The sequence below is a fragment of the Hemitrygon akajei genome, chromosome 3, assembly GCF_048418815.1.
Source record: "Hemitrygon akajei chromosome 3, sHemAka1.3, whole genome shotgun sequence".
NCBI lineage: Eukaryota > Metazoa > Chordata > Chondrichthyes > Myliobatiformes > Dasyatidae > Hemitrygon > Hemitrygon akajei.
Genome location: NC_133126.1, coordinates 102,169,732 through 102,186,772, shown reverse-complemented (window position 1 = coordinate 102,186,772; position 17,041 = coordinate 102,169,732). Strand labels below are relative to the sequence as shown.

Genomic DNA, 17,041 nt, shown 5'->3' with positions numbered 1-17,041 from the left:
TTCAGGGTTCACGCTCTCATCCAGGGCCCACATTCTCATCCAGGGTCCACGTTCCACAATCTCATCCAGGGTCCATGTTCCACATTCTCATCCACGGTCAATGTTCTCATCCATGTTCTATGTTCTCATATAGTCAATGTTCTCATCCAGGGTCCACGTTCCACATTCTCATCCAGGGTCAATGTTCTCATCCAGGGTCCACGTTCTCATTCAGGGTCCACATTCTCATCCAGGGTCCACATTCCACATTCTCATCCAGGGTCCACGTTCCACATTCTCATCCGGGATCCACGTTCCATGTTCTCATCCAGGGTCCACATTATCATCCAGGGTGCACGTTCCACATTCTCATCCAGGGTCGACGTTCCACATTCTCATCCAGGGTCCACATTCTCATTTAGGGTTCACGTTCTCATCCAGGGCCCACATTCTCATCCAGGTCCCACATTCTCATCCAGGGTCCACGTTCCACAATCTCATCCAGTGTCCATGTTCCACATTCTCATCCAGGGTCCATGTTCCACATTCTCATCCAGGGTCCACGTTCTACAATATCATCCAGGGTCCCTGTTCCACATTCTAATCCAGGGTCCACGTTTTCATCCAGTGTTCAATTCTCATCCAGGGTCCATGTTCTCATCCAGGGTTCAATTCTCATCCAGGGTCAATGTTCTCATGCAGTGTCAATGTTCTCATCCAGGGTCCACGTTTCACATTCTCATCTAGGGACCACGTTCCATATTCTCATCCAGGGTCGATGTTCTCATCCAGGGTCCACGTTCCACATTCTCATCCAGGGTCAATGTTCTCATCCAGGTTCCACGTTCCACATTCTCATCCATGGTCAATGTTCTCATCCAGGGTCCACGTTCCATATTCTCATCCAGGGTCAATGTTCTCATCCAGGGTCAATGTTCTCATCCAGGTTCGATGTTCTCATCTAGGGTCCACGTTCCACATTCTCATCCAGGGTCCACGTTCCACATTCTCATCCAGGGTCAATGTTCTCATCCAGGGTCCACGTTACACATTCTCATCCAGTGTGAATGTTCTCATCCAGGGTCCACGTTCCACATTCTCATCCAGCGTCAATGTTCTCATCCAGGGTCCACGTTCCACATTCTCCTCCAAGGTCAATGTTCTCATCCAGGGTCCACGTTCCACATTCTCATCCAGGGTCAATGTTCTCATCCAGGGTCCACATTACACATTCTCATCCAGGGTGAATGTTCTCATCCAGGGTCCACGTTCCACATTCTCATCCAGCGTCAATGTTCTCATCCAGGGTCCATGTTCCACATTCTCCTCCAAGGTCAATGTTCTCATCCAGTGTCCACGTTCCACATTCTCATCCACGGTCAATGTTCTCATCCAGGGTCCACGTTCCACAGTCTCATCCACGGTCAATGTTCTCATCCAGGTTCTATGTTCTCATCCAGGGTCCACTGAGGAAGTGTGTCTGCTGGGTGGAGAGCAGGCAGTACCAAGGGAGGAGGGGGTTTGTCAGTAGGAGTGTGAGGGTTCAGCATCCGACGGATAGGGAGAGCAGCAATCCCAATGATGTGATTGTCAGATCCTGGAGCAAAGCTTCTCCGTGAAAAGCAGTGACTTTCACCTCATGCTGGTCTGGGATGAGCTCTTTGAACAGGATTGTCACTTCTATAAAATACCCTCCTATTTTTTTCCCGATTTGCCATCAAGGGATATTCTGCTCTGGCACCCTGGAGTTGGCGCAGGGATTGTGAGAAGCTGGGATGAAATGTGCCATAAACCAAGGCGAGGACATTAGGGAGAGGTCAAGACTTGCTGTTCAGAATGTGATAGCACTGAGGTGTGGGCCAGCTCTGTAAGGGGACATATAGAAGGATGTGGAGTCTGCCGGGGTCATGGAATCTGCAGCGGGTCGTGGTGTTTGAGGTGATAGATGTGCTCTTAAAATTGTGTACAGAATAAGCAGGACAGTTTTTAAACTTGACTCTGTTCCACATGCAAGGATTTCATTCATAAATCCGCCCAGTCCTTGGATTTGGAGGCAGTGCCTGAAACCCAGAATTTACAGGTAACCAAGGCCGCAACAGGCAACCAGTGGGAGCTGCTTTGTCGTTTGTAGTGGAGCAGACTCTGCTTGTGGTGGTGGTATGCTGCTGCTGGGTGAGGTGTTTGCAAATGCTCGCTCAGTAGGCTGGCTATCTGCCCTGATGTTGTGTGAGGCCCTGTGGACTCAAGGTCCCCTCAGCCCACCATTCTGCCTGCTCTGTCCAAACCAATATTCAGCTTCCAGACACAAAACTCATCAAAAACATTTCAATACACCAGTCAATGCCAGAGTCCTTCAGGGAAATCTGACCCTTGCTTTGCCATTCACAGACCATTGCTCCTTCCCAATCCCTGTCCCCTCCTCTTCCCTACAGTACGTCCCAACATTACCATCATTGCTTCGATGGACTATGCATGGGTGTGCACATTCTCAATGGAATTGTGTACACGGGTATGGTGTGTGTGTGTGTGTGTGTGTGTGTGTGTGTGTGTGTGTGTGTGTGTGTGTGTGTGTGTGTGTGTGTGTGTGTGTGTGTGTGTGTGTCTCTCTCTCTCTCTCTCTCTCTCTCTCTCTCTCTCTCTCCCCCCATCCCAGGGGAATGTTCTGTCTTATCTCTCTTTATAAAAAGTGTTGGTCTATAATAGTTTTGTATTTGAACATAGTTACTGAATTCCTTAATCCTTCTTTTCCACGGAGTATTAAGGTAACACTGATATGGTACTGCAGCCCAGCCCATAGTGTACTTGTTCCCAGTGCTTGCAGCAGGTGTATGAGAGGTAGATCTTTTCAGTGTGTGCGTCTGACTGTCTGTGCACTCTGAACTTGTATGGGCTTGTATCGCACCATCTCTCTCCACACATACCTTGTCCCACCCCTGTCTCACATCACTCCCTCCACAAACTTTGTCCCACCTCCATCTCACCACTCCCTCCCCATCTCCCCTCACTCCCTCCCCCATCTCACCTCACTCCCTCCACACATACCTTGTCCCACCCCCATCTCACCTCACTCTGCCCGTCCTTTGCAGCTTCCGACTGCCTGCATACTATTCCCATCAGCCAGTTGTTGTAGACTGTGATCTTCTGGCCACACACATTTACCCAAATCTGTTGTTGGACCTGCTGGACTTTTGGCTTTGAGATCTGGTCCCCAAAAATGGAAGGCTCTCTTTGACTTCCCCACAGACCCCGGTGCAAGGTTTCATCTGGTGCGCACTGTTTGAGAGTGTCTGGCCCTTTGCTAAATCCATTGATCGCTCTGTGTTCACTTCCTCACTGCCTCTGCTTATTGGTGGGGGTTGTGTGTTTTGCTGGAGTTCTTGTTCTTTGTAGAGCTGTGCAGCAGGGGCAGTGTGAGAGGTGTGGGATAGTGTTCGAGCCAAGGGGACCGTGTTAGATGTGGCACAGTTTTAGTGCTGGGGTAATGGTATAGAACATAAGAGATGGGAGCAGGAGTTGGCCATCTGGCCTGTCGAGCTTTTTTCTCCATTCAGTGTGATCTGGCCGTGGACTCAGCTCCATTTACCCGCCTTTTCTCCAGAATCTTTAATTTCCCTGCTATGCAAAAATGTATCTATCTGTTTGTTAAATGTATTTAATGAGTTCGCCTCTACTCTTTCCCTGGGTAGAGTATTCAGCGGGTTCACTGCTCTCTGGGAGAAATGGTTTCTCTTCATCCCCGTCTTAAATCTATTCCTCCAAATCTTGAGACTATGTTCCCTAGTCCTAGTGTGAAGTACCATTGGAAACAACTTCCCTGCCTCTGTTTCATAATTTGATATGTTTCTATCAGATCTCCCCTCATTCTTCTGAGTTCCAACGAATACAGTTCCAGGTGACCTAGTCTCTCCTCATAGTCTAACTCCTCATCTCCAGAATCAGCCTGGTGAACCTCCTCTGCACCACTCCAAAGCCTTCCTTCCTCAAATAAGGAGACCAGAACTGCAAACTGTACTCCAGATGTGGCCTCACTAGTGCCCTGTACAGCTGCTTTTAAATGCAATTCCTCTAGCAATGAAGGCCAACATTTCATTTACTTTCTTGATAGCCTGCTTCACAAGCAAACCAGCCTTTGCAATTCATGCACAAACACTCTCAGGTCACTTTGAACAACAGCATACTTCACCATTTAAACAATAATCTGATTTTATTTTTCTTTGTAATGTGAATGTCCTCTCACTTAACCTATCTATAGCTCTCTGAAGACCCTCAGCAAACTTTACATAATTTGCTGTTTTTTTTTCACTCAGTTTATTGTCATCAGTAAACAGGCTACACCTGGTTATTTTACCTTCCAAGTCATTTATAAATAACGTGAACAGTTGTGTGCCCAACACCAGTGGTACTCTGCTCAACACTGACTGCTATCTAAAGAAAGAAAATCACCTTTATTTGTCACATGTACATCAAAACACCAAAACAAACAGTGAAGTGCATTGTTTCAGTCAAATCAAATCAACAAAAACTGTGCTGGAAGCCAGCTAGTGCTGCCACGCTTTTGAAGCCAATGTAGCATGCACACAACCTACTAACCCTAACTTGTATGTACGGCTCCTATTTTTTTCCAAATTTAGACATGCTATCATTCAGGAAAACCATTGAAATGTGGTGTGGGGGGTGGGGTTGGAATCTTTCCATTGAAATAAAATGGATCTTCTGGCTATTAATGTAACAAATGCAATTAAACAACAAGCTGATGAGGATAAATGACTGGAGTCTATCACTGGTAGTCCAAAGATTGCAGCAATAGGATGAGGTTGTAAATCAACACGCAGGACTACTGAAAAAATATCAAAAATATCTTTCCAATATTTTCCTATAAGAGGGCAAGACCAGAACATTGTGTCAAGGAAGCTACTTCAGAATTACATCTATCACAAACAGGATTTATATGATGATAAAAACGAACTAACTTATCCTTGGACATATGAGCCCTATGAACCACATTAAATTGTATCAAAGCATGCCTGGCACACATTGAAGAAGTATTAACTAGTTTAAGAATTTTCTGCCATTTCTCTGTAGATAAAGATATTTGAAGTTCTCTTTCCCACAGTTATTTTTATCAGATGTACCTAGACATAATTTCATAATCAGATCATAAATAACTGCTATTAAACTCTTCTGATAGGGGTTTAAACCTAAAAAAATTTCTGTAACTTCAATTTGATGTGACATTGGAAAGGTAGATAAAGTAGCATTCAGAAAGTTTCTAATCTGTAAATATCTGAAAAAGTGTGATCTAGGCAAATTATATTTATTAGACAAACTGTTTAAAAGACATAAAACATCAAAAGAATAAATCATGAAAGCATGTTATTCCTTCTGTTTTCCATTAAAAAAAGCTTGATCAATTCTAGATGGTTGGAAAAAAAGTTAGATATAATAGGACTCAACAGGATAAATTTATTCAATCCAAAAAATTTATGAAATTGAAACCATATTTGTATTGTATGTTTAACTATTGGATTTATCATTTGTTTATTCAATTTAGTAAAGGCAAAGGGAAGCTCAGCTCTTAAAATAGAAGCCAGTGAAAGCCCCTGTGCAGAATCCTGCTTGAGGTTCATCCATCGTGGAGATTGAATTTCATTCAACTCTTGTGTCCAAAACGTTAAATATCGAATATTAATTGCCCAATAATAAAATCTAAGATTCGGCAAAGCCAAACCGCCTTCCTTTTTTGATTTCTGTAAATATTTCTTACTTAACCTGGGATTTCTGTACTGCCATATATATGAAGAAATTTTAGAATCAATAATATCAAAAAAAAAAGTTTAGGAATAAAAATTGATACCGCCTGAAATAGATACAGAAATTTAGGTAAAATAAACATCTTAATGGTATTAATTCTACCAATCAAAGATAAGGACAGTGGGGACTATTTAGTAAACAGTTGTTTAACATGATCAATCAAAGGTAAAAAATTAACTTTAAATAGGTACTTTATTTCTTAATAATTTTAACCCCCAAATAAGTAAAATAATCAGTAACCAATCTAAATGGTGATTGTCTATAAATTGGAACTAGCATATTTAATTGGAAAAGCACACTCCTATCAAGATTCAATTTATAACCAGAAAAACTACTAAACTGAGCAAGTGGTGCTATTACTGCAGCAGGTTAGAAATATGTAATAACAGGTCATCTGTATATAGTGATATTTTATGCATCCCATTCCCACGAATAATGCAAGGTATATTAGGTGAATCATGAATAGCAATTGCCAAAGGCTCCAGAGCAATATCAAATAGTAAAGGGCTTAAAGGACAGACCTGTCTAGTACCTCAAAAAAGCCTAAAAAAAAGGATCTCTGATTATTGGTAAATACAGCAGCCAAGGGTGTATGATATATCAATTGAATCCAAGATATAAATTTTGAGCTAAAATTAAATTTCTCAAATGGGAATATTTATTTAATGTACTTGAGAAATTTAATTTTAGCTCAAAATTTATATCTTGGATTCAAATGCCTTCTCGGCGTCAAGCGAAATAACACATTGTGGAGTATTAGATGAAGTAGTGTATACAATGTTCATTAAGCTCCTAACATTAAAATCTGAGTAACAATTTTTAATAAATCCTGCCTGATCCTCAGAAATAATTTGAGGCAATACCTTCTCTAATCTAACTGCTAATATTTTGGATAAGATTTTAGAATCCACATTCAACCAAGATATAGGTCTGTATGATACACATTCAGTGGGGTCTTTATCTGTTCCTTAATGAAATTTACAAAATTTAAATCCTGAAGCAAAATAGAATTGAACTGCCATTGTCTAGTTACTTCACTAAATTGAATTGATAACTTGAAAGACGCATGATCAGAAATGGCAATTGCATCATACTCACAGGTAGTGACAGACAAAACTAATTGAGAATCAATAAAGAAGTAATCAATTCTAGAGTAATTATGATAAACATGAGAAAAGAAAGAGAACTCTTTATCATTAGGATGTAAAAGCCTCTAAATTTCTAAAATTCCTGAGTCAACTAAAAAGAAATTAATAAAAGTAGCAGATTTGTTTGGAAGTACCTGACTGGGTGCAGACCTATCCATCATAGGATTCAAACAACAATTAAAATCTCCACCCATTATTAACCTTTATTCATTTAAATTGGGAAGAGAGCTAAATAAATGCTTAAAGAATTCAGGATAGTCAGTATTTGGTACATAAACATTAACCAAAACTACTTTTTTGGTTACCAGTAAACCAGTAATTAATAGAAATCTGCCATATGGATCTGAGATTGTATCATAATGAACGAATGAGATCGAAGGGTCTATAAAAATGAAAGCACCTTTCACTTTGGTCGATGGCTTTCAGTCAAACTGTTGTTTTTTCCAAAACCTAAAAAAAGTGCTGATTATCCTCCTTCCTCACATGAGTCTCCTGTACAAAAATAAATCTGAGCATTCAATCTATGAGAAACTTTTAAATTAAATCTTCTTCCATTTAATTGGATGATTCAAACCATTTGTGTTCCATGAAACAAAGTTAATAATATTATCCATTTTCCTTAAATAAACCATATGGTTTGTAAAGGTTTAACCAAGTTGCATAGGAAACTCATGAACCAGGAAGAGGAAAAAAAGTTTAAAGAGGAACCAGAAGTTACGACAAAACAGACATTTTTGTAGTTTCAAGGCAGCACAAATGAAAAATACTGAACTAAAATAAGATCCTCCCCCCTGCCCCAAAGCCACGAAACCTGGCCAATAGACAGCCAGGAGACTATCTAAGAACCACCCAACCCCCATCTCTCTTGATGGCAAGTCTTCAAATTTTAAAGAAAAAAACACCACCCGTAGCCAAAACATTACGAAAGAATGCCAAATACAAGCTAAGTGAAAAAACAACTTTTTGTAGACCATTTTAAAAAACAAGGTCTTAAAAAATAAAACAGAGTACAATCTTCATAATAATTAATCACCAAGTAATAATTTTCTAAAACAAGCAATTAAAAAATAAAAAAGTAGAATAATAAAGGAAAAGGAAGAGAAATTTAATATGAAACAGACATAAGCCAAAACAAAGTATCCAAGACATCAGCCCAAGGGCAAGACTCCACGAACTTAAAATGTCTGAATCTGTAAGCTGATTATTAACTAATAAACCCGGTATGTACAAACATAAAGAAACAGAAAATTGATTAAACATCCAAGCTCAAACAGTGTTCTTTGAGAAATTGTTTTGCGCTGTCCACTGATATAAACCATTTAAACAATTTATCGGGTAAGACCACTCTTAAATGGGCAGGGTACAGCAAAGCTGGTCGAAGATTCCTTTGATATAATTCTGACATCACCGCTTTAAAACGCAATCTTTCTTGTATTACCTTGGGACCAAGGTTGTGATGATCAATAATTCCTTAACGACGAGCAATTTGAATTAAGCGCTCCTTAGTACTCACATAGTGAAATCGAAGAATAACGTGACATGGTTTTAACTCTTTCGAAGGTTTTGGCTTTAACGACCTATGCGCGTGATCGAGTGCTGGAGGAGAGGTAAAAACCTCCGAACCAAAAACTTCCATTAAGAATTGAGAGAAAAACTCAGTAAGGTCCCCGCTCTCGACGTCTTCACTGAGTCCTATTATTTGCAAATTCTGTCTGTGACTACGACTCTCCAAATCAATAATCTTGGCTTTATACTGCTCCAATGTATGAGTAGTCGAATTTAATTTCTTTTCAAAAGAATCCATTCTGGAATCTCTCTGTTTCCCAGCTTCAGAAAGCTTGGAAATTTGCCGTTGTTGTTTTTCGTTCTCTTTTTCAGTTTACCTTTGTTCTTCTTCAACATTACTTCCAATCCAGCGAATCTTTTCTCAAGTTTTTCATCCAACTTTTCATCCAATACATTTGAAATAACTTATAAAGTAAGTCGAGGCTGTGTAGGTTGTTCTTCTTTCTTCCTGTTTCCATTACCAGTTTCCTAGCCTTCGGCTAATGCCTTTCTTGCTCTGGAAGTCATTTCCGTCAATTAAACTTCAAAATTCAAACATATAAAGATGTTAAAGAAACTTTGATATATATAATAAAAGGGTGATTAGGAAATTGAAAAAAGACCAGAGCAGCGCCAAAAATGTGACCTACTCCATCTAGCACCACCAAGAGAGTCTGAGAGAACTCCTAAAACCCTCTGAGCCTTCTTCCCTTTTAGATAATAGTCTGCACTATTGTTCCTTTCACCAAAATGCATTCTCGTACATTTCCCAACACTGTATTCCATCTGCCATTTTTTTGCCCGTTCTTTCAATTTTTCTAAGTCCTGCTGCAATTACATTACTTCCTCAGCACTACCTACCCCTCCACCTATCATCGTATCATCCACTAACTTTGCCACAAAGCCATCAATTCCATTATCTAAGTTAGTGGTCGTCAACCAGTCGATCGCGATTGACCGGTTGATCTTTGAGACTTACCCAGTAGATCCCGAAAATAAAGAAAAATAAATACACAAATACATTATGCCTGATAAACCTTTTGATGCAAATATGTAGTAACTTCTACTTTGTAAAAGGACCACTTGACAACTTCATGCCTAAAAGTAAACTTTATCTAGGACGGTAAAATGATATTCGCATAGAGGTTTTCACTAATGCGCACCAGGCAGAAAAGACTGGAAGGAAAACCCCACAACTCCAGAAACAATTTCTCTTTACAAACAGTTTCCATAGTGGGAGTATTGCTATATTACCATGATCCTAATTGATATTAACTTATCTTTATAATACTCACATTACAACCCTTCTCCCACTTTAAATTCTAACATTCCCTAAATGTACAATAAATGGGAAACAAAAACAGTGGTGTCATTAGCTTGCGTACCCCTGAAACTTATACTAGTGTGTCAGTAAGTTTACCAATACCAGGAAAGTTGAGGAGCTGAAATTGGGGTTGAAGGCCAAGCAAACATGCTGCTCAGAGGACGTGGATCGACAGTGTCAAGGACTTGTCACTCTGTGAATATTTTTTCACAACAGTTTGGATGTAATGCAAACAGCTCAGCTTGTTGTATTTGTCAGAATGGCTTTCCAGGGCTTTGCAAAAAAGGAGGGCTTCCTCACTCTTTTGCACTTAAAGGAGAGAACAAGAGGTGAGGATATTTACAATGAGTTTTAAAAAATGTCCGTGAAAATGACATCCCCATTCATAAACTGGTGGCAATTACCACTGATGGGGCCCCAGCAATGCGCGATGTGCGCATTGGTTTTATAGCACTGTGCCGTAATGACCCTGATTTTCCGGACTTCCTGGATTATCACTGTGTGATTCATCAGCAGGCCTTGGCTGGGAAGGTTGTGGTCTTTTCTCATGTACTGACACTGGTGGTCAAACTGATAAACCTGATTCGAGCAAAAGCGCTTCAGCACCGCTTATTCAAGGTGTTATTGGATGAGCTCGATGCTGCTATGGCCTGTTTGATACGCTAGTTACAGTGTTTTCTTGGTTAAATTAATTTGAAAATTTGACAAAAGCATTTTATGTAATTAAAATACAATTAGCCCAAATAAAGGCCTCAAGTTAGAAGTACAACCTGAGCTGTTTTTTCTCTAAACGATTTAGTAGGTCGATCTTGCCTTTCACTAAGGTGGAGGTAAGGGATCTTGGGCTTAAAAAGGCTGGTGACCCCTAATCTAAATCATTGACAAACAGTGTAAAAAACAGCGGTCCCAATACTGACCCCCTGAGAAACACTACTAGGCACCAGCAGCCAATCAAAAAAGGCTCTTTTTAATCTCACTAACTGCCTCCTGCCTGTCAGATATTCCTCTATTCATGCCAGTATCTATCATGCAATGCCAGAGGATTTTATCTTAAGCAGTTTCGTGTGAGGCCTTCTGAAAATCCAAGTAAATGACATCCGCTGCCTTTCCTTCATCCACCCTGTTGCTTATTTCCTCGAAGAACTCTCACGGATTTGTCAGGGAAGATTTTCCTTTATAGAAACTAGGCTGACTGACTTACTTTATCATCAGTGTCCAAATACCTTGAAACCTTATCCTTAATAATGGACTGGAACACTTTCCCAACCACTGAGATTAGGCCAACTGGCCTATAATTTCCTTTCTTTTGCCTTCTTCCCTTCTTAAAGAGTGGAGTGAGATTTGCAATCTTCCACTCCTCTGGGACCATGCCAGAATCAAGTGATTCTTGAAAGATCATGACCAATGCATTCATTATTTCTTCAGTAATCGCTCTGAGGACTGTGGGTCTTTTGGCAGCCTGCTTTATATTGTAGCAGGATTTAGCAGGACTCTAGTTTGCCCTCATATTTCATCTTTTCACTTATAGCTTTTTTTACTTGCCTTTTGTTAGATTTTAAAAGCTTCCCAATCATCCAACATCCTGCTCACTTTTGCTACCTTATATTCCCTTTCCTTGGCTTTTATTCAGTCCTTAACTTCCTTTGTCAGCCATGGTTGCCTAGCCCTGCCATTTGAGAACAACTTTTTGTGTGGGACATATCTATCCTTCAGCCATTTCTGCTCTACCTTCATCCCTGCCATCATCCCCTCCAATCCACATAGGAAGCTCCTCTCTCATGTCTCTGTAATTCCCTTTATTCCATTGTGATACTGATACATGTGACTTGTGCTTCTCCCTCTCAAACTGCAGTGTGAATTCAATCATATTCTGATCACTGCCTCCTAAGGGTTCCTTTACATTAAGCTCCCTAATAAGATCCAGATTATTACACAACACCCAATCTAAGATAGCTTTTCCCTGAGAAGGTTCAAATACAAACTGTTTTAAAAAGCCACCTTGTAGGCAAATACACTCTTGCGATCTGACACCAACTTGATCTTCCCAATCCCCTTGCATATTGAAGTCCCCCATTACAGTTGTGTCATTACCCTTATTGCATGCCCTTTCCAGCTCCCTTTTGTGATCTTAACCCCACATCTTGGCTACTATTTGGAGGCCTATATATGATTCCCATAATGGATTTTTTTACCCTTACAGTTTCTTAATTCCATGCACAAAGATTCAACATTCTCAGACCCTACGTCACCTTTTTCTAAAGATGTAATTCCATCTCTTACCAACAGGGACATGCCACCAACAGACCCTAGGCCCTCTTGCCTGTCCTTACGATAGGAAGTATATCTTTTGATGTTAAGTTCCCAACCATGGCCTTCGATCAGCCAGTGTGGAGGAGTTATTAACAATATGGTAACAGTTTAAGAGCCAATGAAGTGGGGGGGGGGGGGGAACGATGTTAGAGCAGTGGGAGGGAGAGTTATTTCACTGTTGTATCTTACCCTCACCTGACCACCCATGCCACTGTGATGTATGTTTTCTCTTGTTGGATTGAGCAGCTGGAAGACAGGCGGCTGGAGCAGGTGTTCAGTGACGTGCGGAGGGGGGATGCAGACACGCTCTGTGTACTGCTCCCTTTCGGACAGCAGTGGAAGAGAGTTGGTGTGGGACGATTCTGACTGTGCTGCCATCAGGGAAAAGCCACCCTCGCAGCAGGTGTGCAACCTGCGACAGTGTGCGAGCTGGAGCACCGGCCACTGGTCACAGGTTTGTGAAGCAGAGTGCACAGGCTGCTGTTCCTCCCATCAACCGGTCCGACCCACCCAGGCCCTGTCCCTCATTTGGCCTCGCCCATGAACGGGTCCCATCCATCAACAACCCACCAATCAGGTACAGGCCCCTGCCATCTCCAGCCCAGGCAATTCAACCTCCCTTCTTTTCCTGGGCTCCATGTCTCTTCCAGTGCTTCATACAGTTTCTCTAGTTGGTTTCAATGACTATTCAGTGGCCCCCTGCCATTGCAGGTCAGGAGATGTGCTGCACAGATCCCAGTTGCAGAGTGCCACTGAAGCTGACAATGCCATCTCCTGTGTTGCAGTGCTCAGTAACCTGTGGGGAGGGGTTTCGCTCTAGGACCCTCTCATGTGTGACGCCATCAGGTAGCCAACTCCCGGACTTTGCGTGTTCCTCCCAGTCGAAGCCCACCAGCACCCAGACCTGTGTGCTGCAGAGCTGCAGGGACATGTTCTCTTGGTACATCGGAGCCTGGGGATCGGTGAGTGCGGGGCAGGGGCAAGGGGGTGTCTGGGTCAGCATGTGGGAGGTCTTGGTCTGGAGTGGAAGCGGAGTTATGGAGGGGAGGATGGAGTATGGGTCTGTATTGGAGAGGGATCATAGAGTCATACAACATGGGAATAGGCCCTTGGGCCCAACTGGTCCATGCTGACCACAGCATCCTCCCTGGTAGGTCCAGTTGCCCTTGTTTGGCCCATTACACTCCAGGCTCTCCTCTCAATGTACCTATCCAAGCGCCTCTTAAAAGTTTGCAATGGTACCCTCATCCACCAAAGTCCAAATTATTATCCAAGTACTGTATGTTATGTCAACGTATGCCACCCTGGCTTTCACTTTCTTGCGGGCATTCACAGTAGAACAAAGAAATACAATAGAATCAATGAAAAATTCCACACAAAGAGAGGTTAACAAACAACAGATATACAAAAGAAGACAAACTGCAAATACAACAAAAAATAATAAAAATAATAAATAGTGAAAAGACAACACTGAGAACATGAGTTGGAGAGTCCTTGAAAGTGAGTCAAGGTTCAAAGTTCAAAGTTACTTTATTATCACAGTACATATGCCACCATATACAACCCTGAGATTCATTTTCAGGTGGGCATACTCGGGAAGTCAATAATAGAATATCTGTAATAGAATCCGTGAACGACCACACAAATCTAAGTGTTCAACCAGTGTGCAAAAGATAACAAACTGTGCAAATACAAAAGAAAGAAATGATAAATAAATAATAAGCAATAAATATTGAGAACATGAGATGAAAAGTCTTTGAAAGTGAGTCCATATTTTGTAGGAATATTTCAGTGAAGTTAACCCCTTGATGATTGAGTGATATTAATTGCTCCTGGACCTGGTGGTGTGGGTCTTGAAGCTCCTGTACTTCCTTCCCGATGGCAGCAGCGAGAAAAGAGCACGTCATGGACAGTGGTTGTCACTGATGATGGATGCTCCTTTCCTGCAACAACACTTCGTGTACAGTGCTCAGTGCTGGGGAAAACTTTACCTGTGATGTACTAGGCCATATACACTACTTTTTGTAGGATTTTCCATTTAAGGGCATTAGTGTTTCCATACAAGGCTGTGATACAGCCAGTCTATATAACCTCCAGTTTGTCAAAGTTTTAGATGTCATGCTGAATCTTCACAAATTCCTAAGGAAGTTTGCTGCCCTGCTTTCTTTGTAATTGTACTTAAGTGCTCGGTCCAGGACAGACCCTCTGAAATAAGAACACAGAGGAATTTAAAGATGCTGACCCTCTCCATCTCTGAATCTCTGATGAGTTCTGGCTCACGATCTCTGGTTTCCTCCTGTAGTCAATAATCAGCCCCTTGGTCTTGCTGACGTTGAGTAAGAGGTTATTGTTAAGGCACCTCTCAGCCAAAGTTTCAGTCTCAATTAAAAAAGGTTGTGGAATCAGTTCAGTGTTGAGGTGAGTGAAGTTATCTATGCTGGTTCAGGAGCCTGATAGTTGAAGGGTAACAACTGTTCCTGAACCTGATGATGTGGGACCTAAGGCTCCTGTTCCTCCTTTCTGATGGCAGAGGAAAAAAAAGAGCATGGTGCAGATGGTGATGGATGCTGCCTTCTTTGACAGTGCTCCCTGTGAATGTGCTCAGAGGTAGGGAGGGCCTTTCCTCTGATGGACTGAGCTGTACCCACTACCTTCTATAGGCTGTTCTGTTCTTGGGAATTGGTGTTTCCATACCAGGCCGTGATGCAACCAGTCAGGTATCTACAGAAGTTTCTCATGGTTTTAGATGCCATGCGGAATCTTCTCAAACCTCTAAGAAAATAAAGGTGCTGCCGTGCCCTCTTCCTGATAGCACCTACATGCTGGTCCAGGACAAATTCCTTGAAATGATAACATCAACGACTATATAACCATATAACAATTACAGCATGGAAACAGACCATCTCAGCCCTTCTAGTTCATGCCGAATGCTTACTCTCATCTAGTCCCACTAACCTGCACTCGGCCCATAACCCTCCATTCCTTACCTGTCCATATACCTATCCAATTTTACTTTAAATGACAGTATCAAACCTTCCTCTACCACTTCTACTGGAAGCTCATTCCACACAGCTACCACTCTCTGAGTAAAGAAGTTCCCCCTCGTGTTACCCCTAAACTTTTGCCCCCTAACTCTCAACTCATGTCCTCTTGTTTGAATCTCCCCTACTCTCAATGGAAAAAGCCTATCCACGTCAACCCTATCTATGCCCCTCATCATTTAAATACCTCTATCAAGTTCCCCCTCAACCTTCTACACTCCAAAGAATAAAGACCTAACTTGTTCAACCTTTCTCTGTAACTTAGGTGCTGAAACCCAGGAAACATTCTAGTAAATCTTCCCTGTACTCTCTCTATTTTGTTGACATCTTTCCTATAAGTCGGTGACCAGAACTGTACACAATACTCCAAATTTGGCCTTACCAACGCCTTGTACAATTTTAACATTACATCCCAACTCCTATACTCAATGCTCTGATTTATAAAGGGCAGCATGCCAAAAGCTTTCTTCACCACCCTATCCACATGAGATTCCACCTTCAGGGAACTATGCACCATTATTCCTAGATCACTCTGTTCTACTGCATTCTTCAATGCCCTACCATTTACTATGTATGTTCTATTTTGATTATTCCTACCTGTGGTAAACTATGTATACCAGTCTGGACACGCCCCTCTGCTGACTGCTGCTGACTGCTCCTGTGGCTCCTCCCACAGACCCCTATATAAAGGCGATTGAGGCACTGCTCCTCCCTCAGTCTTCGAGATGTCGTGCTCCCTTTTCGCTGTTAATAAAAGTCTATTGTTCACTTCCAGTCTCCTAGAGTTATTGATGGTGCATCACTACCAAAATGTAGCACCTCACACTTATCAGCATTAAACTCCATCTGCCATCTTTCAGCCCACTCTTCTAACTGGCCTAAATCTCTCTGCAAGCTTTGAAAACCTACTTCATTATCCACAACGCCACCTATCTTAGTGTCATCTGCATACTTACTAATCCAATTTACCACCCCATCATCCAGATCATTAATGTATATGACAAACAACATTGGACCCAATACAGATCCCTGAGGCACATCACTAGTCACCGGCCTCCAACCTGACAAACAGTTATCCGCCACTACTCTCTGGCATCTCCCATCCAGCCACTGTTGAATCCGTTTTTACTACTTCAATATTAATACCAAACGATTGAATCATCCTAACTAACTTTCCGTGCAGAACTTTGTCAAAGGCCTTACTGAAGTCCATATAGAGAACATCCACTGCTTTACCCTCGTCAACTTTCCTAGTAACCTCTTCAAAAAATTCAATGTTTTGTCAAACATGACCTTCCACGCACAAATCCACGTTGACTGTTCCTAATCAGACCCTGTCTATCCAGATAATTATATATACCATCTCTAAGAATACTTCCATTAATTTACCCACCACTGACATCAAACTTACAGGCCTATAATTGCTAGGTTTACTCTTAGAATCCTTTTTAAACAATGGAACAACATGAGTGATACGCCAATCCTCCAACTTCCCTCAGGGTCCTAGGGAACATCCTGTCAGGATCCGGAGATTTATCTACTTTTATATTCCTTAAAAGCGCCATCACTTCCTCTTCTTTAATCGTCATAGTTTCCATAACTTCCATACTTGTTTCTCTTACCTCACAAATTCAATATCCTTCTCCTTAGTGAATACCGAAGAAAAGAAATTGTTCAAAATCTTCCCCATCTCTTTTTGCTCCACACATAGCTGTCCACTCTGATTTTCTAAGGGACCAATTTTATCCCTCACTATCCTTTTGCTGTTAATATAACTGTAGAAACCCCTTGGATTTATATTCACCTTACTTGCCAAAGCAACCTCGTATCTTGTTGCTTTTCTAATTTCTAATTTCTTTCTTAAGATTCTTTTTACATTCTTT

The 17,041-nt window shown here is 41.6% G+C and overlaps 1 protein-coding gene across 9 annotated transcripts in view; it reads left to right on the top strand.

The window, feature by feature from the left end:
* The window catches only part of paplna (papilin a, proteoglycan-like sulfated glycoprotein), a 420,656-nt gene that overhangs the window by 309,400 nt on the left and 94,215 nt on the right, over positions 1 to 17,041 (top strand). For 4 of the 9 annotated variants that reach the window (XM_073040502.1, XM_073040505.1, XM_073040501.1 and 1 more), the window contains 3 exons: positions 1,994 to 2,059; positions 12,364 to 12,571; positions 12,903 to 13,079. In XM_073040502.1, the coding sequence (XP_072896603.1) occupies positions 1,994 to 2,059; positions 12,364 to 12,571; positions 12,903 to 13,079 (451 nt within the window). The remainder of the gene's footprint in view (positions 1 to 1,993; positions 2,060 to 12,363; positions 12,572 to 12,902; positions 13,080 to 17,041) is intronic. The other 5 variants (XM_073040509.1, XM_073040506.1, XM_073040504.1 and 2 more) reach the window with 3 other exon arrangements.